We start from the raw sequence: 25,812 nt of genomic DNA on the forward strand, positions 1-25,812 counted from the left end.
AGTGGTTAGCGAGACCATCTTTAAGCCTTATGGTTACAGGTTCAAATCTCATCTTCTGCTGTGGTGTTATTAAGCATGGTAACTACCCAGGTGCATAAATGGGTAAAAAATTGGAAGTGTGGGAGGGTCACACCTGTTAATAGTATAAGCATATTATGGTAACCGGGGTACTGCACTGTTGTTGGTTCGAAGCCGTCCTGCTCTTGGGACCATATGGATGAGGGATTGCTGTGGATTTGGTCGATGGACGTTCGTTGGCTTCACCGAAGACATTTCATTGATACAGACAGTAAATATCATTAGTTTACTTAGCGAGACAAAAATGGCCGACTAAATTTGATTCTCTTAAATGATAATAGAAACGTTCGGTTGTATTAGGCGCGTGTTTTCGAGATGTGGCTGTTGTTTGCCTCGTGTTCATAATGCCGTGGCATTTATTTCCTGACCCGAACGTTTGCGCCAATGACACTAACAGGATTAAGTGGGACCCGGCCTGGCCTGTTCGCCAGATGACATGATTTAGCTCAATTCGGCCGTATTAATAAGCAAATGGGACCTTTGCTTACCTCGCGGCAGGTTCACGAAGGCAGGCGTGGTCATTGAAAGTTCCAATGAACTCTATGTAGTGTTATCAGCCCACACACCTTATTCACTGCGGTGATTTACACTGCTAGATATATTTCTTACACTGGGTCACTCACCCATACGCTCCAGCTGGAACACCCACTCTCTCTCACTCACACACTATTCTTGATGCTCCTCTTACAATCACGATTTTCGATGCTCCCGCTTGGGGTCCCATACAGGATGTCGTCCCTGTGTTTCATGGCGGTGTGTTTTGAGGTCAGGGCAGCGGAGTGTTCTGTATCACCGGCTCATGCGGTTTTCCTCGTTCCTCAGGTGTTTGGTTCCATGGTGGGATGCTGGCGTGTCGTGTCTGTGGCTGGGTGGCGGTCAGCAGAACAAAGGGAGGACCAGCCAATAGCAAAGACACCACTATCAATAGCAGAGCATGTGTGTGTGTGTGTGTGTGTGTGTGTGTGTGAGGGAGAGAGCAAGGGAGAGAGAAATACAATTTTCTCTCAAAAGGTCCAGTGAAATGTGTCCCGTTTTGTAATTTGGGAACATTCTGGGCCCCTTATAGTGGTACTTAGAGGTTTTGAACGCAGTCTAATCTACAGCTGCTGTGTTGCATAAAATGTGCTGCTTTGGCACATTGCGGGCGCCTGCATGTGCTGTTCGTGGAGACGACAGAACGCCTCTTTCTGCACTAGCGGGGGAAAAACGAGGAGAATTTCTCGAGCGACGAGACCGCTGTCCATTATACTCCCAATGAGGATTTGGAGCATTTAACATGAAAAAAAAGGGACGGCCGACCTGTCAGTGACACACTGTGGGTTCTCACAGGGCGCAAATGCACAAATGGAATCGGATATTTAAGTAAGGAATTAACCCTAACGTGAGGAGGTCAGAACGAGCAAGCAGAAATCAATAGATTTAATTAAAATATGTTTTATTATGGCTTGTAAATTACTGTGTGAACACGTGTAGGTGGCGTGTGAAAGCTGGCTTCAGTTTTTCCTCTGTTGCTTTGGAGAAGTTGCACTCTTTGTCTCTTTTAAGGCTTGTATGTGCACATCACAGCCAGCCGGTGGCGCAGTGGTTAGAGCCCTCGTGTTACGGCAGAGGTATTTGTGTTCCAATCCCGGGTCCTTGTGTAGTACCCTCAGTCAAGGTACTTACCCTGAATTTCTAGAGTAAAAATGACCCAGCTGAATAAAGGGGTAAATCATTGTAAGTAGCTTAACATTAAAGGTTGCTTTGGAGAAAAGCGTCAGCTAAACGAATTAATAATTTTTTCATACATTATGTCTCAGACTTCATTTTAGCTTAGAATATCTGGAAAATTGCCCCCTTTTCTTTTCTGTGAATTCCTAATCGTACCAGTGGAAGTCAAGATTTGAGGCTGTGCTCTGCTTTTCCGTTTTTCCCTATTAGACCTGCGCACACATGGTGTGAAGTGTGTGTATTTTTTTCATCCGGGTCGCCTTGCAGTTTCCGTGCTTCCGGTTTCTCTCTCGTCTTATTTTCGCACGTAAGCGTGATCTGTGTTGCGCGTCCCGTGTCGGCGCAGGATCCCCGCGCAGTGCCCCTTTGGCTTCGTCGGCACGGTTACCAAGGTGATGTTGGATCGATAAGGCGGATGGTGTGTCCCCGTGTGCTAATCATGGGATCAGTCAGGTTTAGCGGAGGGAGAGCGAGGATATCCTCTGCGAGTAGCGTGTGTGAATGTGTGTGATGAAGGAGGTGCCATAGGTGGCAATGTGGGAAATGGACACGGCCCGAATAAATGGGGTACGGGGTTGTGATGAATCTGTTCCTGCTGGAAGTTGGGGACCAGAGCGGAAGGAGGAATCGTGCTGCTTAGCACAGTTCTCCATCCTCTGCTTCTTCACATCAATGGACTGGGGCGGAACACCGCAGGAAGGGGCGGAGCCAAAAGCCACCTACTGAATTTGCTCATCAGGCCTTTGTAAAGAAAGAAAAAAAACAGGTTCCTTTGCACCATAGGGTAGGAGTTAGGGGTGTTTCTTCCCACAACTTGGTTGCAACCTGGTAATTTGCGATTACACCCTTTTTGGCTACTTCAGCAGAGGCCCTTAAAGAGCGTGTGTGTCCTAGTGCGTTCCAAGAACTCGTACAGCCAAAACCAATGGGAGATGAGACTGTCAATCAATGCGTGTTGCTTTCTCTGCGCCGACCAGGAGCATCAGAGCCTGACGCAATGGGCTCGACGGTCAGATAAGCGTGGGCTTAATGTGTGAGGCCCGAGGCCACTTCATGATGGATTAAGGTGAGGCCTCCTTTCCAAGTGGACACAGGAAGGTGTAGCATAAGTTCAGGTGGTTAGAATTGCTCATATTCGCAAAGCGTCCTGCTTAATGAGACGTGGGGATAAACCGTGAACATGACCCTGACCCTAACCGTAGCCTTCACACTAACCCTAAGCATAACCTTAACCCTAACAGAAGGACACTGACCCTACAGGAGGACAATGACAAGTGGAAAAATGTGCGAGAAGTGCCTGGCATTGCTTGTTAATGGAAGGCCATCCTCTCAGTGAGGATGCGACCAGATCATTTACACAGAACCAAGCTGATTTCATCAGGCAGCGGAGTGTGTGCGGAGCTCCAAAGGAAACGAGCGTTTCGCTTTTTCTTTATTTTATAATTTACCTCCTTCCCATCTGCTCCGCAATCTCTGATGCCGGGATCTTTTGTCGAGCCGTATGGTTCGTGCACAGCCCAAAAAGTCGCCGTGCGTTTTCCGGCTCTGACAAACTTCTGATGCCATTGATTATTCCCCTCTCTGGTGTTTATTCCCTCTCAAGCATCCTGGCCGACCGTGTCTCCCCTGCCAGCAGCAACAACATCGCACACAGATCAATTCACGGCTGCAGCTCCTCCCCGTCACTCCTCCCTGTGGAGGCGGCGATCATGTGGACCGCTCGTATGTGCCCGCTGGGCGATCTTTCCGTAACCCTTTGGTGGTAAACCAGAAACGGGTGGCATAGTGGTCAGGGAAGAGGACTTCGGACCACAATATATTTACTGTTAAAGGCCTCCGTAGTAACATTTCCAGATTTACAGTGCTGCTTGAAAGTATGTGAACCCCTTGTGTCCCTTAGTTTTACCATGGAATTATTATTTAATGAGAACCGGTCTTTCCCATGTGACATAAGAGGTGTGTAATGACCAAATCCTTATGTTGCTTTAGAGGAAATCACATGCGTAGTAGACAAACGGAAGTGGTGCAGGTGCAAAAATAAGTGAACCCCAGGTTGCATTAGTTAAACCAAGTAGGTATGTAAAATCAGACTTGTAAATCATAATAATTTATTTATTTTTTGTTTGTTTATTTTAAGATTCAACATTTAGATTTTGTAAGTTTACTTTGATATTTCATACAAGAATGACGACCATCCCTATAGGGTTCACATACTTTCAAGCAGCACCTTATGGTGCAAAAATAATTTCACTGTCTTCTTGGTGAAGGTGTTTTTTTGGGAGCATAGTAGTTAGAGCTGTTACTTTGCAGTCAAAGGGCATGGGTTTGAATCCCATTCGTGCTCTAGTACGTGAGCGAGGTACTGACCCTTGATCGATGCAGTAAAAATACCCACCTTTATAGATGGATGAATAATTGCAAATATCTTGTATAAAATGAACAGTGTAAGTTGCTTTGGAGAAAAGTGTCAAGTGAATTAATAATTAATAAATGATGTAGTGTGTCGGGGTGTCGGGTCGTACCTCCGTTTATCCGGTGAAATAAAAATGATGATGAAACGATGAAAAGGAATTTGCCAGCTGAATGAAAGGGAGCACATCTCCTGGGTCTGTCGGGACCCCCGACAACGGCTTGTTGTGTCAGTGTAGTATTTCCGTGTGGAAGACGCCTTTGTAGATGCACACATTTCCTTCGCAGATAAAAATACTCGGAACCTCATTGTTAATTTCCTCAATAACCCAGATTTCCTTGCAAGCAAACAGGCTTCGTCTAAACCTTGTACGCCGCAGAACACGCGGTAACAAACATCTCACTCGTACCTATTTCTGTCCTCTCAAGTTCGCAAGTAAGATCTGGATTTTTTTTTTTTTTTTTTTTTGGAACTCTATGAGACTAATTACTCGCACGTTGCGCCAGCGCTCGTCCCCGTACCACCCCTGTTTTCCCAGCACGTGTACAATTAACTCCGTTCATTTGTGTTGCAAATGAGCACGGCTTTCTGGGTAATTCCCCCCCACCCATGTGGTTTAACAGCGTGGCGTGATCAAAAAGCTCCTTTTCCGGCCCATTCTAGAAAGAAACGGACAAGCACCAGTAGCTGTCTGCTTTTTTTTTTTTTTTACTGCCGTTCCTGCAGACTTGCAACATTAATGAAATTCGCTGTGATTTTAATCTCATTCAGCATGTTTATTAGTTCATTAGGTTTTAAGATGGCGGCTGATTGAGTCTCGGGGGGTGGGACGGGGTGGGTTGGGGGCTGTCCGGGAGAGCAGACTTTGAGTCCTTATTTTTTATTTGCAGCCCACACCAGTTTTATTTTTTTTTTTTTGGAAGGGGGCAGTTGTGGGATCTGTTCCTCCCCGGCACCTCAGTCGTACGATTCGGCCCCGTCCCTCACAGCTCCTCGAGACCGAACTGGCACTTCAAAAGCCTCCGAAGGCCCGTATTTCACAGATGTCTCAGGATGTTGAGATAACTGTTGTTTGGATCAAAGATAAAACATCTTTTTTTTTTTTTGTGGGTGGGGGTGTGAATCACTGCAGGGCTGCTTCCCATCAGAGTCCCTGTCGCTTGTAATTATGGAGAATTTAACCCCCTCGGCCCCTGGCTTTTGCTCGTCAGGGATGGCGGGAGTGGCCAAGCGCAGCCGCCCCAGTGATCCTACTCACCTGTTAGGGCAGCTTTACTATCACTGGGAGGTGGGTTTCGACCAAAGAGGTACCTGGCGTCTACATTTTGTACAAAAAACACTCTTTTCATTCAGCTGATGCTTTTCTGCAAAGCTACTTACAAAGTTAATGTCCTTACAGTTTCCCATGTATACAGCTGGGTAATTTCACTGGAACAATTTAGGGTAAATTCCTTGCTCAAGGGTACTACAGCTGGGAATCAAACCTGTGACCTTCTGGTCCAACTGGAGCAACACTAACGACTACATGACCAGATGTCCCGTTTCAACATGAAACTAAGCTGCTTGTCCCCAGTGTTCCTGCTCCCTTCTCCTCTGTCCCATTTGAGGCCACGCCCACATATGTGGCCAAAGACCACGCCCCTAGGTTTAGACCACACCCCACTCCAAAGCACTTTCTCTCATTGTGTTCACGTCATCGACTTGGTTAAACTGCGAAGGATTCTCAGTGAGCAGTCACACGCTCCTGTGAAATACCGCTGCTGTCCACCTGTCCCTCTCATAGAGCGGCGCCCCCTAGTGGTCTCTCCTCCCGTCCTGTTCAGCTCCTCCTGGACTCCTCGTTTTGGACTCCTTCTTATGAACTCCCCGTGTCCCCATGTTGACCAGGTCACCTTGCGTGCTGGACGGTGTTATGCAGAGGTGTGTTTGAGGCTCTCGAAGACTCCGCTTCCCTCTAATTCAACCAGGACTGTGCAAACATCAGCTGGAGCGTCTCCCTGCAGACGCAATGCGAGCTCGCCGTTATCTCCTCCCTTTCTCCAGCCTGGCCCACCGTCTATTTTTATCGCGCTCGCAAGATTCACTCAGGTGACAAATGCGTGTTATAAAATCCGTCGGCGTGAAACATTTGGAGCTCGATAGCACTTAACACACACAAGTAAATAAGAAAGTCACCGAGGTGCGCTGGGGATCGGTTTACTCGCAACCTGAAGCTAATTTATTGTTATCTTGAATTATGGCTATATTTTCCATGCATGTGGACTGAAGTGCACTTTGGAAAGTACTGATGTAGAACAGCGTGGGTTTTATTTCGAATGATACGTTTCTGAGAACGCAAACCCTTTCATTGGCGGACTCCTTTATCCAAAGTAACTTGCGGTGTGAGGTTTGTACGTTGAGATACTTACAGTGCTTTACGCATGTGTACAGCATGGTAATTTTGACCTCATCGATTCAGGATGAGTACCTCGATCGAGGATATTGCAGCGTGAGGTAGGATTCAAACCGTGCTCTTCAGATTGCAAAGGGCCACCTATAACCGCTACGCCACCTGGTGTTAATACTTTTAAAGGAGCGGTGTTTCTTTTCCTTGGTCGAGTTTCCAGCTCAGGTGCGTTGGGAAGGCAGTGGATGTGTCCCCTCCAAGGATTTAGGACCTGGCTGTTGAGGCAGCTGTAGCATTTTGGACGTAGACCCTAAAGTTGCAAGTTGAAGCCCCCAGGAGGGGCTCCTTTATTGCACCCTTGGGCTGATTCAGGTGCTTAGCCTGAATTTGTTTCAGAGAAATATAGAGGAGCAAACATGGCAATTTGCTTGGGCAAAAAGAGTCAGCTAAGTAGTGGAATAAAAACTGACTAGCTGTCCCTAACTGGTCTGTCTGGGACCCACGTCTTCTCCAGCCCGTGAGCGCCATTGGAGAGGAGAGGGGCTTTTAATGTGTTTATTTTCCCAGGATGCGAAGAGTGCGCTTTCAGGGCTGCCTGCTGAAGGACCGTATGCTGGCGGTAAATGAAGTAAACGATTATTTATTCAGCAGTCCTCTGGGCCGGGAGGCAACGCGCGTTCCTGAAAAGGGAGGTCGTGGAGAGTGGGGGTGGGGAGCAGGGCAGCGAACCTGGACAAAAGGGACTGGCGAGTGTGTCGCTGAGGCTCCGGACTATAAGGTGGTCCAGCGTGGTTAACAGTTTGAGGCGTTACCGGAGGGATGTTGCGACGGCACGATTTAAGTAGAAAAATCATGATTTCAGCTTCGCTTCTTAGTTGACCCCTTTCCAAAGCACCGTACATTTTCCTCCACTAATACAGACCTGTTCCTAGTGTCACAGCTACAACGACCCAGCGGGACTCGAACCAGCAACCTCCCTTAAGTAGCCCACGGTGTGCTGCATGGCCATGCTGCCTGCTACTGTTTTCATGATGGAAATGCAGGCCTGCAGTGGTAATGAATCATGACTTTGGTCGAAGGGGTTGTAGATGTCCTAAAGCATGGGTGTCCAACACATGGCCCAAGGGCTACATGCGGCCTGCCATTTTGTGTAATGTGACCTGCAGGAACATTTATGATTATTATTTTATTATTTACTATTATTTATTATTTAAGTTATTATTATATATCTAGGGGGCGCAGTGGCGCAGTGGGTTGGACCGGGTCCTGCTCTCCGGTGGGTCTGGGGTTCGAGTCCCGCTTGGGCTGCCTTGCGACGGACTGGCATCCCGTCCTGGGTGCGTCCCCTCCAGCCTTACGCCCTGTGTTGCCGGGTTAGGCTCCGGTTCTCCGCGACCCCATATAGGACAAGCGGTTCAGAAATATTATATATCTGTCTAAGTGCTAGAAATTCTACTGAATCACATGATAATACAGTTATAGTTGGATGAACTTGAATACACACTGCACATAAAATATATCCACTCCAGTCCGATCGTAACAACCGCTTGTCCCGAGCGGGGTCACGGGGAGCCGGAGCCTATCCCTGGAACATTGGGTGCAAGGCTGAAGGGGTGGGGGATACACCTTGGACGGGACGCCAGTCCATCACAAGGTACCATGTTGGGGGAGGTAAACGCAGGGAGAAACGCGGAGCCGCCGCGCACCCTAAGCAGCACTCGAAATCCAGACCCGCTACACAGCGAGGCACAGGACAAACCCCCCACGCCACCACATCCCCCTGTATAACATATAGTAAAATAATTTTTTCAATTTAGATGTTTAAGATTCAGTATGCCGCTTGCTGGGATTCTTTTACGTACGGCTCTCAAACCGGTTTGCAGCATCGACTGTGGCTCTTGGCCAGAAAAGGTGGGCCACCCTGGTCCTATGGGGTCTGAGGTTGTCAAACCGCTGTGGGCGAGAGCCCCAACTTGTCCCCATCCGTCGGCTGTCGACTTCGCAGCGAGTGCAGCAGTGGCGCCGCTTCGCTTTGATTTCAAAAGCGGCCTGTGTGCAGGAATGAAAAATGCATGCTGAGCAGATCCATGGCACGGAAATGGACTGGGGGATGGGGAAGTGGCTGTTCCCCCCCCTCCTCCCCAGACATTTTCCACCACTTCACCCCCCCCTGCCCCCCCGAATTGAAATGCCCTCAATTATGAATCATGTTATTACCTGTCTCTGTAACATCACCTAATTGCATTCAGATCCAGCAATGTAATGTTTCTTTTTGTCTGAGATACGTAAAGGTTGGCGAGAGTAATGGCCTCCTCTTGGCACTGCGGTAAAGGTTCGCTTTTTGCCCGTTTTTGAGACAGTCCACCTCTCTTTTAACCACTTCTTAATGGTACCAAGAAAAGGGGTCTGTGGGCCATGTTTCTACTCACAATCTCCAAGGATAGCAAAGGAGGGACTACGTTTCCGTATTTATGTGATGTTTTTCTCTTGAGGGACTTATAATAGGGGGGGAGTGGCGGGCTTGGCTCTCTGGCGGGTCTGGGGTTCGAGTCCCTGCTTGGCCGGGTGTGTCCCCTCCCCCTCCAGCCTTGCGCCCTGTATTGCCAGGTTAGGCTCCAGTTCGTCGGGACAAGCGGTTTCAGCAACTGTGTGTGTGTGTGTGTGTGTGTGTGGAACTTATAATATGAAGCTGCTTACAGTGGTCTCCTCATTTATACAGCATGGTAGTTTTTACTGTATTAGAATAGGTAAGTACCCTGATCGAGTTTACTAAAGCAGGGGGCGGGATGGAAACCTGAGTCCTTCCAGTGGCAAATGGCAGCTGTAACCACTACGCCCCCTGCTGTACCAAGACTCAACTGTTTTCTGGTATCCTCCGTGTGAGCTATCTGAGGGGGGCGGGACGACAGGTGCTCTTTAGGACATGTGTAATTGAAGCACACGCCAGTCAGCGTGATTCGCAGCTGCACGGGGGCGGCATTTGTGGGTTCCTAGCTGTCGCTGCTTTGAATTCTAGGTCGTATCCTAGGGAAGGGGTTGCTTTGCCAAGCGGGCGTTTGATGTGGCCTGTTTCGGTCACAGATCAGTGAAACATGCGCGTCCCCCCCACCCCCCACACCCCACACCCTGTGGCATAACGACTTGCCAAAAATGTTAATTTCACGTGCCGCCGCCACCTCCAGCCGAGGCGCCTGTATTAAGCTGTTAGACTCAAGCTGAAGTCAATAAGAATAATTACACAGCTCTGCTTATAAAGCACCCAAGTGAGTGAGAGTTTCAGTTTTTCTGTGTGTGTGTGTATTCATTCATATGTGTATTTATTTGAATACTTGTGTATGTTCTGATTAAAATGATCTTTGTTAAAAAATAGAGAAAGGAACAGAATTTTGATCGTGATTTTTTTTCAAAGAGGTCGTCTGCAGCACCTGAACGGAAGATGCTTCTCAGCTATGGATACTTTTATTTATACTGATTTACGGCCTTAGAAAAACTGCCCTTATTGGAAGTTTGAAGAGGAGCGGGAAGTGGCTTTAATACCCCGAGTCACATTGTTAGGAGTTATGCTCATGACAATGTACAGTATGCAGCGGGCTCCGTCGCTCCTGCTGGGGATCAAGGGATGAAGTGCGAATAAACACTGTCCCGCAGGGATGTGGGGACAGTATGTTCGCCGTTCCCGCTGTTTACTGCTTCCTTATGGCCGTTATGATGTTTTGACGACACGGAGCTTCCTGTCTCGCTGGGCTGGACTCATGTCTGGGATACGCTCCGAGGTTGCTGTCGACCAACTTGGGTTACCGCTTGCCGTCGGAGCGCTACGTTGCTAAGCAGACGCTCGACGACTTCTTGTCGCGGCCTCATACCTCGTGCATCTTACCCCCTGTCGGTCCAGTTTGTGACGAGAAGCCAGGAAGGTTCTGTTTAGTATAATCGCCATCACAGGGAGACGGTCCATCAACGAAACAAACAAGTCGCGCCGCTTGGCAAGAGTTTGCCTTTTAAGGTAGTGCAGAGCGAAGGGTCCTGTCTCTGGAAACTTCCAGCAGTGCTTTGAGGCCATCCCTCACTGTGCCTGTGTCTTTCCCTGGTGCTCCTTTAATATTCTCCCGGCGAAAGAGTGAAAAATCCAGGCTGTTGCCTCCTCGTCTTTCTGGGGTTGGTCTGGACCTGCCCTTTGACCTGCGGAGCTTTTTTTAATGATGCCTCTCTATATTGGACCGTTGCATTCTTATTCTTACACGCTGGTTCTTAGTCTAGAATCTAAGGAGACTGAAGCCTTCATCTCTGTGGTCAACTGCAAATAAATATGTCATTGACTTTGACAGCAACAAAATCAGTTCTGTTATTGCTGCTTGAAACCCCCTACGTGCTCTCTCACTTGACATTTAGTGTATTGGTCAGAGCTGCTGCCTTTCGGCTCAAAAGGTGAAGATTCAGATCCTGCCTTCTTCTGTTGTACCCCGAAGTAACGTACCTCCCTAGGGTTGTATTTCCATAAGTTACCCAGTTTCTTGAATGGGTTGCAGGTAGCTTAAGGTTGTAAAATGTGTTGGAGAAAAGCATTTATTAATGAATAAATGTTATATTCCAGAATAAAAACTTCCTGATTGTAATCTCTGTTCCTAGTACGACAGAATTCCTTATGTGGTTAAGTTCTGTCTGATCTCTAGCTATTTGTGTGCAGTATTTTAGGTTGGAAGGGCCTTCTGGGTGTGGCTTCACAGAGCCTTTATGTGATTGGCTGGGATGTGTCAATTAGGAATAATTTTTTGGGCGTGGCTGGTAGCTGATTGGCTCGTAGCATCTGCCAGAAGGGGCCTTTTGGGTGTGGCTTCTCAGAACCTTCATGTGATTGGCCGGGTCTTGTCGATTAGGAATAGTCTTTTGGGCGTGGCTCGTAGCTGATTGGCTGGCAGCATCTGCCAGAAGGGGCCTTCTGGGTGTGGCTTCTCAGAGCCTTCATGTGATTGACTGAACATCATCTGCCAAGAATTTCCACAGTGGGCGCACCAGTTCCCAAATTTCCCAGATGTTCTCCAGCTGACAGAGAGTTGGCAACACACTATAAATAGTCAGCAGTGGCAAAGTGATGATCTTAAATTTTCAGTCTTTTTCCAAAGAAAACAAAAACCAGTTGGTTGTGTAAATTCATCCCCACATTTCGTCGCCTTACCTCACTGCAGGGAGAAGGAATCCGCTATCAATTGTTGTCATTAGAAAGTAAACTGGCTTTAATAAGGGACTGTGAGGATGGTGAGTGGCCATTTGTTTTCATTGGATTTCTCCAAAGTGCCCATGACAGCACACCCACAGGGTCACCGCATATAGATTTCCCTCGAGTGAGTTTCACCTTCATCTCCGCCATGTTTCTCCCATGCCTTCCTGGGCCTGATCGTGGCTAAAACGTAGCAAAAATACATTAATTTTCAGTGGGGCGAGAATTACAACAAAAACACTGGGTGTGAAAACCCACGACGGCTGAATGGGTTTAGGGGAAATTATGGCCTTGTTTTTGAAGCATTTCTAGAAATTTAGCTAAACCAAGAATGCTCCAATAATGCTGTTGTACGCTTGAGCAGGGTACTTACCCTGAGCTGATACAGTAAAAATTACCCAACTGTATCACTGGGTAAATCACCTAAGCTGCTTGTTTTCCAAACATAACGTTGTAAATCTCCTTTAAGGAAGGTGTCGGATAAATACTGGTTAGTGTAATAATAACATGAAAACTGTAACAAATGTCAATGCATAAACTATTTTTAATATTCCAGCTTTCATAATGCTCCGTGCATGGATGGAGGGAGGAGACACGTGAAGGTCCACACCTGGGAGTGATCCTACTGTTGAACATTTGATTGTTTGAGTTGAACATACGGCATTAAAAATATGTTGCAAGTAAATCTAAGCTGTCAAGTCACTTTAGAATAAAGCATCTGCTGAGCAGCTATTAAATAAAAGTAACTTTTAGGCACTTAGGCGATAATGGAACGTGGAGGCCGTGTCAGTAACTGGATTGTCTGTGAGGGCAGAATGTGAGCGATGGAGAGGCATGAGAGGAAAGGCGGCACTTAGTCAATTGGTGCCTCGATTCGGTAACCAAGCCTACAAGACGGCACATTATGATCCCCACAGAAATATGATGCCCCTGCTATTTTTGCAACATGCGATATCCTGTCAATATTTCCAAAGGGTGTGTTGTAAGTGCGAGAGACTCTTGAAAGGGGCCTGCGTAGGGAGTGAGCTCATGTCTTCCTGATGCCGTTTGGGAATGAGCTTCACAAAGTTATCTCCTGATGTGCCAAGCTCATCTCATCCTCCTTGAATCCATCACTGGTGTGTGTGGTGTGACGTGGGGCGGTAGGATGACACGATTTGTCGTCAACAGCTAGTGAGCTGGCGCGGTGGTTCACCAGGTTTAACCGGGGCCTGCTGTGCGGTGGGTCTGGGATTCGAGTCCTGCTTGAGGTGTCTTGCGGCAGACTGGCGTTCTGTCCAGGGTACGTCCCCCTCTCCCTCCAGCCTTGCGCCTTGTATTGCGGGGTTGGGCTCCAGTTTGCCACAACCCTGCTCTGGACACGGGACAAGGGGGGGTGGGCTAATGAGACTGGCTAGTGATGTTGGACTGTGCTACGGCAGAATGTATTCTGATTGGCCAGCAAGCCAGGCTATTGGTTGATAGAATATATTCTGATTGGTTAGAGAACTTGAAGAGTGGGTTAATAGTATGTGTTTGGGTTGGCTAGTGAGCTGAGCCTCATGTTGACCAGAGATGTTCTGATTGGTTAGTGAGGAGAGTCCAGAATGCCTTCTGATTAGCTAGTGACACGGGCCTTCTTTTGACAGCATATATTCTGATCGGCTAGTTATCCAGACCTCCTGTTGATAGGGTGTATTCTGACTGGCTAGCAAGCCAAGCCTCATGTTGACCAGGTACATTATGATTGGCTAGTAAGCCGGAACTCCTGTTGACAGATATATTCTGATTGGCTAGTGAGTTTGGAAATTGAGATAACCATGCATTCTGACTAACTAGTTAGATGAGATAATAGGTAAACACAATACCTTCTGATTGGCTAAGGAACCAATCTCTGGGTTGAATGATGCATTCTGATTGGCCCGTGAACCAGACCTCCTGTGGACAGGGTGTATTCTGATTGGCTAGCGAGCCAAGCCTCATGTTGACTGTATATATTCTGATTGTCTAGTGAGCCAGGCCTTCTGTTGAAAGGATGTATTCTGATTGGCTAGCGACTCAAACTTCATGTCGACCTGGTAGATTCTGATTGGCTAGTAAGCCGGGCCTCCTGTTGACAGATATATTCCGATTGGCTAGTGAGCCAGACCGCCTGTTGATAGTGTGTATTCTGATTGGCTAGTAACTGTGACTGTAGGGTAACAGAATGCATTCTGACTGGCTGCTGAATTGGTTTCAGGTTGACAGGGTTTATTCTGATTGGCTAGTGAGCTAAGATAGTAGGTAAACACAATACCTTCTCATTGGCTAAGGAACCAGTCTCTGTGTTGACAGGATGCATTTTGATTGGCTAGTGATCTGTGACTGTGGGATGACAGGATTCGTGTCCTGTATTTTGAATGTATGTAATTGCTGAATTAACTTTACCACTTATAGATAAATTTTGTATTGGTCTCTTCATCTTAGGATGTCCTGTATGGACGCAGGCCACGCTTTGTTAACGCTACCTACAGAGTTTGTGCTCATGACCTTACTACTGTACATCACATTTTGTCTTATGCCCTTAGTGTATTTGTGAGGCGTTAGCCGGTACTTTACTGTGGACGGAAGCATCTGCTAAATAAGAAAACGTGACAGCAACCCGGCCGCTCCGCTGACATCCTTCCCGAGGGCCCTGGCGAGTGTCACGCCCTCAGCTTTCGCAGCTCGCGCTGCTCCTCTGGGCGTTGGCCAGAGTACAGGCGCGACTCGGAGATCGGCCGAGCGTGTCGGCAGGGAGTTCGAACACCCCTCCCCGGCCTTACACATACGCTCCGCTCGCCCCCCAAGGGCAACATCTGCAGAGAGCTGATAGTGCTGGCAAGAGCGGAAGTGAGGAGATTGAAGAAAACTCGTACAGGAGCCGCGCAACTGCACCGCTCAGCTCTTTCGCTCGAGGCCTAATGGAGACAGACTGGAACCCAGCTCCGTCACTCATTTTCGCCTCTTTTTCCCCGAAGACCACGGGCTGCGGCTGACGGTTTGCGGACATCTCCTCCCCTTTGACCTCGGACAACGCGCTGCCTACTGTTTATACTTTCGCAGCACTCTAGGACACACACTGTCAAAGCAGCTGTGCGCAGCTCGCGGAGGGGGTCAGAGGGGCAGAGCTGATGGATCACAGTCTTTCAATGGCCTGGACCATACAGGAGCGGTGCTGGGTGACCACGATGGACAGCCCCCATCTGCCATTAGTCCCCAAATGCGTCTACACCTGTTCCATCCTCCCATCGTCATCAACCCCGCGTCTGCACTCAAGAGTGTTTATTTTTTCTTTCCTTCTCTGAAGACCCTCTTAGATTCTGGCCAGCCATAAATTATGCATCGGCCGACACGCTCCGCTCCGGGGACACGCCTCCGATGCTCCGGATGCTGAGGCTGGATGGTGGCCGCAGACCGCTGGGGATGATTGCCGCCACCGCCCGCGATGATCAGTTCTTGTGGCTGCGGTGAAAAGCAGGAAGCTGTGCTCTAGAGTAAAAAACCCACACTTAATGATCAGACCTCCCAGTGTACAGACCCGACAGCTACACATTATATACATTTACATTTATCCAGTGCCATTTTCCAAGGTGACTTACAGAGTGAGCTTTCTATACGAAGCCATTGGAAATTATTTATATTTATACAGCAGCGTATCAATTCAGGATAAATACCTCAATGAAGGGTGCTGAGGTCCGCAGTGGGAGTATCCTTTGACTGAAAGGCAGCAGCTTTAACCACTGTGCCACCTGCTGACCTTATATATAAAAGACATGAAATCCTACCTGCCACACTGTTTATGTGTCACGAGGTTATTTGCTGTGTAGAGAGGTGGGGGTAACAGTGCGTGCATCAAAATCGAGCTCCGGTGGAGGGCTGTGACCCAACAGCGACAGTGGAGAGGTGCTTCACAGCGCGACGCCATTTCCGCACCATTGTCGTCGTAAATGAAGACCCGGAGCCAGGGTTGCCAGAGTCCTATTTTTACAAATGTGGAATTCTAACTCGGGGAACTCAATCGGTTATGTAAAAGTGGACAGTTTTGCAGACGTCTCAGTTTTTCCAGAATGAATGATGGATGGTATTTGAATAAAGAAGTTAGAAGTAACGCTGTGGCCGTTGACAACGCTGGCGAAGGCGCCGCTTCATTATGCGCCTCATTATGAGCGGTTTGATGGTGTGAATGGCTCGTGCGGCACACGGTCGGGAAGGGGAGAGCGGAGCCAGGGAGGGTCTTAAAGGGACTGCAGCGCTGGCGTTGGGTTGGCGGGTGGGGGAGGGGTGAGCGGGGGTGGAGGCAGGGCTTGGAAGTGGACCAGTAACCCCACAAGGCCGAGCTCAGGCCCTGTTAACGGTCCACGGAGCCGGCCAATAACAAGGCGCACGCGAACGCGGCCGCCGCGGAAACACACTACACGTGATTAATGAGTCCCCGTGAAATTTATGGAAGGTTGTCATGTATAAAATTAAAGGGGACGGTTCAAAAAGATTTTTAGCCCAAAATGTCATTACCGCTTCTTTTTTTTTTTTTTTTTTTTTTTTAACCTTTTTAAAAAGCTACAAATGTCCCGTGAATTTAGAGAGAGAGACCAAAAAAACGTGGCAGAAGCTCGTTCGCAGCACGGCGGGTCGCACACGCGTGCGTTTTGCGTGGACGTGCCAGCTCTCCGTTCCGAGGTGAACCGTTCCTTCCCAGCATGCCGAGTGCTGCTCCACAGCCATCTGATCTCACGCTGGGAACAACTGCCGCACGAGCGGAGGTGCAGCATCAGCGTTTCGGCTCCGATGCCCACAGAAGCGAATGAGCGCCGCTCTTTTCGTACCTCGGTAATTTACACAACGGACAACTGACCTGTAAAGAACTTTATGTAATATTTGTTTATTTTTTCCACCCCTCCCCCAAAATATTTGCAAAGGGAATAACGTCAATGCAGCAAATTCACAGTGATTACCATAGTATATTGTGACTATGGCCGTATAATCCGGTGCACTACAGGAGCTGTGAGAGGAGCTGAATGACCAGGTCAGTGGGCGTGAGCTCACTTCTAATGGGCTCCGACCTCAGCACACGCTGGCCTTCGAAAGAGGAGCGTGTCCCGAATGAAGAGGGTGCTGCCCGGTGATGATTTTCGTCATTGCTGATATGCATATTTCAACACGTACACACACGCAGGCCTCCGTGCACACACTTACACTTTAACGCGCATGTGTGAAAAACCAGGTTGCACATAACGTGGGCTCAGGAACGCACACGGCCTGCGCACAGTCACAGAAACACCCAATTTTACCTTCGTGGGCTCTACAAGTGGTAGCCTGGTGGTTAGAGCTATTGCCTTTGGATCCAAAGGTTGCAGGTTTAATCTCCACCTCTGGCTGTAGTAGTGTTGATTAAGGGAGTTATCACTGGAGCAATTCAGGGTATTACCCAGCTGTAGAAATGAGTAAATAATTGTAGGTAGACTAAGATTATCAGCTGCTTTGGAGAAAAGCATCAGCTAAATGAATAAATGTATAAGAGAGTCTGATGCTCAGAGAAAGATGGAGGGAATTGAAGTCCAGCACCAAAGACCTGGTGGGATGGGTTTGGATATCTGCATGAGATGATTTTAGATGCGTCACTCTCGTGAGAAGTGCCACATAAACATTAATTGAATTGAATTGAAGTGAATTTAATTGAATTGGGGGGATTATATTTGCTTTCAGCCGTGGAAAAAAAAAAAAAGGGGATTCCAGGTGGGATTCCTTTTTCTTAGTATTTGGGCTGAACAAGAAACGCTGTCAGTCCTCTTGAGCCTTGGTGTTTGCCTTTGTCTGTTTTCTTTTTTAAGACCAAATGTTGCCAGAATGCCGCATTGATGAAGCGACATTTCACATTTAATGAAATCCCCTGTTTTATTGGTGTAGTGCTTAGAGCTGGTGCCTTCCAGTTAAAGGATCTGGGTTTGAATCCCACCTCCTGCTGTAGTACCTTGAGCAAGGCAGTTGCCTTGAATTGATATAGTAAAGGCTACCCAGGTGTATAAGTGGGTGGACCGATAAGTAGCCTAATGTTGGAGAAAAGCGTCGGATAAATGAGTAACCGTGTCAGAACCACATACAGCATAGGAGATGGCGGTGCGTTTTGGGGGTTTCTGCTGTGAAGAAAGCTACATGCTGAGGCCTGCTCTGGGACCCGTCACCGCCCACCGCCGGCAGATTGGCAGGGAGAGCTCCCAAAACGCGTGTGCCGCAGAGGCGCGGCAGACATGTCACTTCTGTCGTTCCCCTGACACGCTTTCATGCTCACGGCTGCAGGGGAAACGCGGGGTGGCGTAAAGTGTCGCTGAAAGCGAGGCGTGACGACAAGGCTGCGCTCGCGCTGGTTTGGTACCTCGTTAAGGGAAACCGCATTGTCCTTGTGGGTTTCCACACAACTGTTCTTAAACATCCAGCAGGTGGCGTGGTGTTTAAATCCATCGCCTTCCAACTGAGGCTCTCGATTTCAGATCTGCTGTTATCCCCTTGAGAAAGGGGCTTATCCTGAATTAATCCAGTATACCCTGCTGTACAAACGGATAAATCATTGCAAGTCAATTAGTATGAAAACACCAAGTTGCCTTGGGCAAAGCTGTCAGATAAATAAATAATTGCAAATGTGAAGTATCCACTCGGCCATCATGAGTCAAGGTAAAAATTGCGCAGGATTATCATATTATCCATTATCGATATCTGTTTATCCAATGCAGAAAGAAAACAAAGAAAACCCAATAGATTATTGACAACAAAGTCAAGCTGCTGCACAGAACCTGAGGTTAAGAGCACAGTGAGATATGATGATATGTTAATATTCATACTGTTCTTAGAGTTTGTGGGGGGGGTTGTGTGATGGATAACTCATTGTTTCGCTGGTCACCGACATGGAAAGTTTTTTTCTTTCACGTGGTGGAGTGGGATGGAACGGTGGTACCACAGGTTTGGCCAGGGCCTGCTCTGTGGCAGGTCTGAGGTTTGAGTCCTGCTCGGGTGCCTTGTGGCGGAGTGGTGCCCTGTTTAGAGTGTGTCCCTTGTGTCCTGTGTTGCCGAGATGGGCTCTGGTTCGCCACAACCCCACTCAGGACAAGCTGTTGTAGACATTGTATGTGTGGTGGAGTGTGATCTTATGCATCTCACACACACACACCATCTGAAGCCACTTGTCCCGAGTGGGGTCGCGGCAAGCCGGAGCCTAACCCGGCAACACAGGATGCAAGGTTGGAGGGGGGGAGGGGACACACCCAGGACGGGACACCAGTCCATCACAAGGCACCCCAAGCGGAACCCGAACCCCAGACCCACAAGAGAGCAGGCACGGGTCAAACCCGCTGCGCCATCCCACCCCCCTTCTGATGAATCTGACAAATGAAAATTCTCAGCTAACCCTGGGAAACAAACCCCGGATGCATCACGAAGTCAAGTCTTTGACCGCATCTTTTGTGCCGGAATTGATGGCAAAATTGTCCGCAAGAGTATCAAGGCCTAATGAGTCCGAGTAGAGTTTTAAAGTCATGGTTCAAACAACAGACATTGGACAGAAGAGTCCGCCGAATGAAAGGATGTTAACGTAATACGAATTTTCAGCATTTTTCATGATTGCGTTCATATTTATTTGTTTGGAAACCACGATTAGACCTTTGCTTTTCTGTTATAATCCGTGAAATAATTCTGCCAAACAGAGATGCGGGGAAAATTTTCTTGGGGGCTTTTGTGGATTTTCTTGTGTTGTGGATTTTCTGAGGCGGGTTTCATTTTGAGTTATTATTTTTTTAGTCCACTGAGAATGATTGACGAGAGTCCGGATTATCTATGATAATCGTGGTCAGCCCTTGCTGCTGTTATTGCTGGTGCTGGTTGCGCTCCCTCTCAGCCTGGCAGCTCATTGGCTCTTTTTGTTTGATTGACAGGAAGAGAAGCCCATCAGCATCCAGGGATCCAAACCAAAAATACGACCAAAGGGAGGAGAAGGGCGACCGCTCGCAGCATGCCCCGGTGGACGGCGGCATGCCCAGATCGCCGTCTGACTATGGGGATGGGGACCCCCGAAGGGGACCACGAAGGGGGTCTCGGCCGTACGAGGATGCCGAGGCAGCCCGAGCGGAGTTCCAGGGGCGGCGGGGTCGATGGCACTCGCAGGACTACCCCCCGGAGGAGGAACTAGATGGCCCCCCAGGGGAGTACGAGCTGCAGCGGCAACGTGAGGAGGAGTTCCAGGCCCGCTACCGTAGCGACCCCAACCTGGCCCGCTACCCGGTGAAGCCGCAGCCCTACGAGGAGCAGATGCGCATGCACGCCGAAGTTTCGCGGGCACGCCACGAGCGGCGCCACAGCGACGTGTCGCTCGCCTACACCGAGCTGGATGAGCCACCGCTGCTGTGCGAGCGGCCTCGCTCCTACTCCGTAGAGAGGACGTCCCCAGTGCCCGGGCGCCGGCCCCTGGGCCACAGCCCTCCGAGTCCGCGCCGGAGCCCCGTTCTGGGGGAGATGCGGCGCGGGCCGGGGGTCGATCCTATGCGCCGGCCCCCTCTTCCGCAGCAGCACCACCTAGACCCCGGCTCGGCCGAGCGCAAGAGCAAGCGGGAGAAGATGGAGAGCATGCTGCGCAACGACTCGCTGAGCTCCGACCAGTCCGAGTCGGTGCGCCCGCCTCCGCCGCGCCCCCACAAGCCCAAGAAGGGCGGAAAGATGCGGCAGGTGTCGCTGAGCAGCTCGGAGGAGGAGCTCGCCACCACGCCCGAGTACACGAGCTGCGAGGACGTGGAGATCGAGAGCGAGTCCGTCAGCGAGAAAGGTAGGCCGGCCCTCGTCAGATCCCAACCGCGAGACGCCAACGGAGCCTCATGAATTATTCATGGGGGAACCTGCCCTTACTGTTTCTGTAAGGTCTATGCACAAATAATTGCTGTTTAAAATTCAACCTCTTTGATGGGAATGTAAGGATCTGTAAGTATCTTCACTACCTGCATGTACGGTATACATATACACAATATATTTTTATATATATTTATATATACGTACAGCGGAGCTGCAGTAAATGTGTGTGGCGTGTCCTCGGATTATAACTGACACCTTGAATGTGAATGTTTTTTGAATAAGAGCTAAAGCAGGGTGCAGCAGTGTGAAGCGAGTGCCTTGACTCCGGTGCCTCGACTGTTGCTGAAAACCACTGTTGTTGTTTATCTCTGCTTTTGATTAGGTGCACGGAAGCGGACATATGAAGTAACTACTCTACATGTAACGGAGGAGGCGAGTGGTGCCAAAATCAATTCCTGCCGGGCCGTTTGTCTGCCGGTTTTTCGTTTCGGCCTTTTCCCCGAGTTTAATTGGTCCAATTTGTCCCTAATTGACTGCACTCTTACATAGTGATGAGCTTCTGCCAAACAGAAATCCACTGCACATGTACAGTAAAGTCACCGTGTACCTCAAATACACCGTTTGGAAAACAGGTACTATTACAGATTATTAGAATGAAACTGATTCAATAAATAAGGCAGACAGTTGGAGGAAAAACTCGAATTTAAATGGCCCGTCAGGAAGTGCGTTTGACGCCCTTTGAATATGTTGACATTAAAAATAACACCCTTCTCCCCCAGTGTCTGTAGACCTGTCCATGTCTCTGTTGTCCTATCTTCTCTGTTCTGGTAATCAAACACTGTTTAACTGCTGTCCTCAAGTGCTCCAGGCTGACGTTGGTTGTGGTGTGCAAACGAAAGTGTGTGAATGAACGAATAAAAGGGGATGGGTGCAAACAAAGGTGTGCAAACTGAAGTGTGCAAGGGAATGAGTGCAAATAAGCGTGTCAATGAAATGTGCGCAAACCACTGGGAGCAAATGAATGAGTGCAAATGAAAGTGTGTGTGAACAAATGCGAAGAAATGCGAACAAATGAACGAGTGCGAATGGAACGGTCCGAACGAAGGCGCGCAAATGAATAAGTGCACATGCATGTGTGCGAATGAATGCATGCAAACGTGGGCACGCGACAAAATTTGTGCAGACAAATTTTTGCCGCTGAAAGTGTGCAAATGGGTGGGTGCAAACGAATTCATGTAAACGTGTGCAGACAAATGCTTGTAAGCCACCGTGCAGCAGTGTGTGTAGGAGTGTGTGCTAGGTTTCGCTGTGCGGATGCACTCTCCTTTTCCTATCCTCCGGAGGCACACCCTGCGGGAGCCTGGCTGCCGCTCGATGTTTTCAATCTGTTGTAATGGACTTTGTTACATAACATGGGGCCGCCCACATGGCCGCTGGCCTGTTGTTCGACAGTGGTGCCACGAAGCGGGTCGAGAAGGAAACATCGCAGCATCGTGCACCGACGGCTCTGGCTTTCGTTGGCTGACGGGGAAGAGTCATGCAACGTTATGGTACTGAGCACTGTCATCAGTTTTGCATATTAATTAAAGGAGGCTCAGCGAGTGTAATTAAGAGACTGGAAGAAATGAGGCCTGATCCCTGCAGGATCTCCTGTAAGGCACTTCTAGATCAGGCCAACCCTGAGCGTTTCGCAGATCTGCGTCCTGTGAGTGAAATCTGCTTTTTGAAGCGGTCGTTCCGGATGCTAGAGGCAGACTGTGCTTCATCTTCGAAGCCACTGACAATGGATTTCCCATTAATGCAACTGAGCAGTTTTTTACTGTACCAGTTCAGGGTATTTTGGGCGGTACACTGCCTGCTTTGTGCCCTTCGTGCATCTAAGATAGGCTTCCAAACATCGAAACCCTGTCTTAGACAAGCGATTAAGGATAATGAGTGAATGAGTTCAGGGTAAGTACCTTGATCGTGAGTATTAAAGCGTAAGTGTGGTTTTTAACTCCGGATTGCAGAGCTACAGCTCTACCCGCAGGTATTCCTTGACCGACAACACATGCCACTTACGATGGCTGTCCCACTAGCCAGCATCGACAGCTGCTTGTCACAGCAAGCCAGAGCATAACCCAGGGCACAAGGCCGAAGGTGGAGGGGACGCACCCAGGACGGGACGCCAGGCCATCGCAAGGCACCCTAACCAGGGCTCGAACCCCAGATCTACCACACAATGGGCACTAGCTGAACCCACCGCACCCACCGCCCATCCTGCTGATCTCGTATTATTTTCGAGTCGCGGCTCTTGGCCGTAATGTCTCGTCGACGACTGTTCCATCAGCTGGCTGCACTGGCCCAAGGCACCGTAGTCCTTATAGCCTCAGTCAGTGTGCCTGTAAGAGTTCATTTACAAAAGCGTTGCTTCATTTATAGAATGTTTAATTTGTTATCGCCTTCAAATGAGGTTATATTTGAAATATCTAGCAAGCGAAAATGTCACTATTGTGGTGGTGCGGAAAAAATGTAGTGACAGAAAGCAGACTTTGAGATAAAAATGAAACTAATAGTGCTATATGAAAATATAATTGCAATACTGTTCTGTATTTCTTATTATTTCTTTATATTTATATAAATATTATTTATTTATTTACTGTGGTGGCGTGGCAGCTTTGGCCGGTGCCCACTGTGTGGTAGGTCTGGGGTTCGAGTGCTGCTTGGGGTGCCTTGTGATGGACTGGTGTCCTGTCCTGGGTGTGTCCCCTCCCCATTCGGCTGTGGCGCCCTGTATTGCCGGGTTAGACTCCGGTTCACCGTGATCCCGCTCGGGACAAGTGCTTGTTGATGTTGGTTGGTTGGTTATTTATTTACTATTATTCTCTATTGGTATCGTTTTAATATGGATAATTAGTGAAATCACTGAAGAAATGTAACAGAAGCTCTATTATACAATGTAGCATTCATGCTTATTAATTGTTTATATATCTTTATGGTTTTTATAGTACAGTATAAGGGATTTTGTGATTTACAACAAAGTCAATTTACGGTGAGGTCGTCGGGACGGAAACCCCTTGGTAACGCGAGGAACGCCTGTACTCTGCCACCTGCTGTTCACCTCATGTGTACCCGAGTAGATTGACCTGTGTGGGGACAGCATGTCCTGAATTCCTGGAAGAACTTGTAGACGGCTGTGTGTGCGCGTCCTCAGCGTGTGAGGTGAAGGATGAGGCCTGCGCTGTGAAAAGGCCAAAGCTGAATTTTCACACTTGCCTCCCTGGGTTTGCTGCCACAGCGTGCTGCGAAGAGCCTGGTGAAAACTCGCAGGACTTTGTGCCACGCCGGGACGCTTCGTTAGCCCCTTTCGCGCGCCGATGTTCCGTTGGAATCCGGAGCCGTCGGTTGTGGACGGGGCTGCTGTGATTTTCCTCCCCTGCTGTTCCAGCAAAGAACGGTCGCACACATTTGCATTTATTCATTTAGTGGAACCTCTTCTCCAAAGTGACGTGCAACTCAGAGCAAATTAAGGTGTATTTACATTTATTTATTTAGCAGACACTTTTCTCCGAAGCAGCATCCAGTTAACTCTATGTAGTGTTACCAGCCCACACACCTTATTCACCGCGGTGACTTACACTGCTAGATACACTACTTACACTGGGTCACTCATCCATACATCAGTGGAACACACACACACTCTCTGTCACTCATACACTATGGGTGAACCTGAACAGCATGTCTTTGGACTGTGGGAGGAAACCAGAGCACTCCCATGCACACACAGGGAAAACATGCAAACTCCACACAGACTGAGCAGGAATCAAACCCACATCCTCTTGCACTGTGCCACCATGCCCCCTGTATTTAACTGCCACATGGAGAGACAGAGATACAGACATTACTTCAGTTCTTACAATACAGTTTGTCTGATGTACATGGTACTTGCGTGTGGAATTGGTGTAAATTTATTTTAAAATAGACAATACTATCAATAACGTCACACGAGTAGCAGCATATACGATTGATAGGGAATACAAAGGTATCCATGACAAATAATCAGTCCATCCAGTTTCAATAGCTGCTTGTCCTGAGCAGAGTTGCGGTAAACTGGAGCCTAACCCCCCCCCACCAGGACGCAAGGGTTGAGGGGGTACACCCTGGATGAGACACCAGCCTGTTGTAGTGGGGTAGATAATTTAATGCAAATTCATGGAGGTCAGGAGATTAAAAGAGAAGTGGGTCTGAATGATGTGTTTCGAGACAGTGGGGGGGAGGGGGGTTCATCACAGTGCAGAAACTCTCATACGCACGCATGCACACACACGCACACACGTCCACTGAAATGCACCAAATTATTAGTGGTTTCAAGCAGAATGATGGCCTATGTGGACGTTTGGCGGCTGACAGCTGAATGCCGCCGCCGGTTGTCGTAGGTGCAAATAGATTTTGATACGTGCGAGCGGGGCTCTTGACCTGGCTGAACGAAACACCCTCATCGAGGTGTGGCAGAGATGGAGGAGGAGGTGTGGGAGAGGAGGGAGGGAGGGAAGGAGGGGGACGCATGGAGGGGAAGCGGAAGAGGCACGCAGGAGGGACATTGCCTTCTCAAGGCTCTAAATCATAGGAACTGGAGACGAGCTACTTTTTGTCATTCAGGGTATCTCAGAAAGTTGACAGACTTTAAAAATGCCCCCCATAAAGCCTGTCGTTTAAGGGTTATGATCAATAATAAAGGAATTCACTAGTGTTTATACTGTGCTGCGGAGGAAAGCATCTGCCAGATGCTTGAATGTAAATGGACATGTATGTCAGTGCCTCACACACACACACACACACACACACACACACACAACTGCGGTCTCTGTAGAAGGTATGGTGAGTATTTGACAGGGAGCAGTTGTAGTGATAAGTGTCAATTTCTGAAATATGCAAATGATATTGGCAAAGTGTCAAGTCTCCTGTGAAGGGTGTGTGTGTGTGTGTGTGTGTGTGTGTGTGTGTGTGTGTGTGTGTGTGTGTGTGTGTGCGTGCGCTCGGCAAGAAGCGGGACAGAATAAGACACATTACACAGCACTGTTGGTTAAACAGAGCAGCCCCCCCCCGCGGAGACGACACTTTATACGGGATCTGGAGAAGCAGGACAGTTTTAATATTAACAATCTGTGATATACACTGAATGGTCATAATGAATATTTATATCCAAGA

General features: G+C 48.6%; 1 protein-coding gene across 3 annotated transcripts in view; it reads left to right on the forward strand.

Moving 5' to 3' along the window:
* rims2a (regulating synaptic membrane exocytosis 2a) overlaps window positions 1-25,812 on the forward strand; it is a 182,905-nt gene that overhangs the window by 56,446 nt on the left and 100,647 nt on the right. For all 3 annotated transcript variants that reach the window (XM_029259821.1, XM_018763027.2, XM_018763028.2), the window contains one exon: window positions 19,719-20,602. In XM_029259821.1, the coding sequence (XP_029115654.1) occupies window positions 19,719-20,602 (884 nt within the window). The remainder of the gene's footprint in view (window positions 1-19,718; window positions 20,603-25,812) is intronic.

This window comes from Scleropages formosus, chromosome 18 (assembly GCF_900964775.1).
Source record: "Scleropages formosus chromosome 18, fSclFor1.1, whole genome shotgun sequence".
NCBI lineage: Eukaryota > Metazoa > Chordata > Actinopteri > Osteoglossiformes > Osteoglossidae > Scleropages > Scleropages formosus.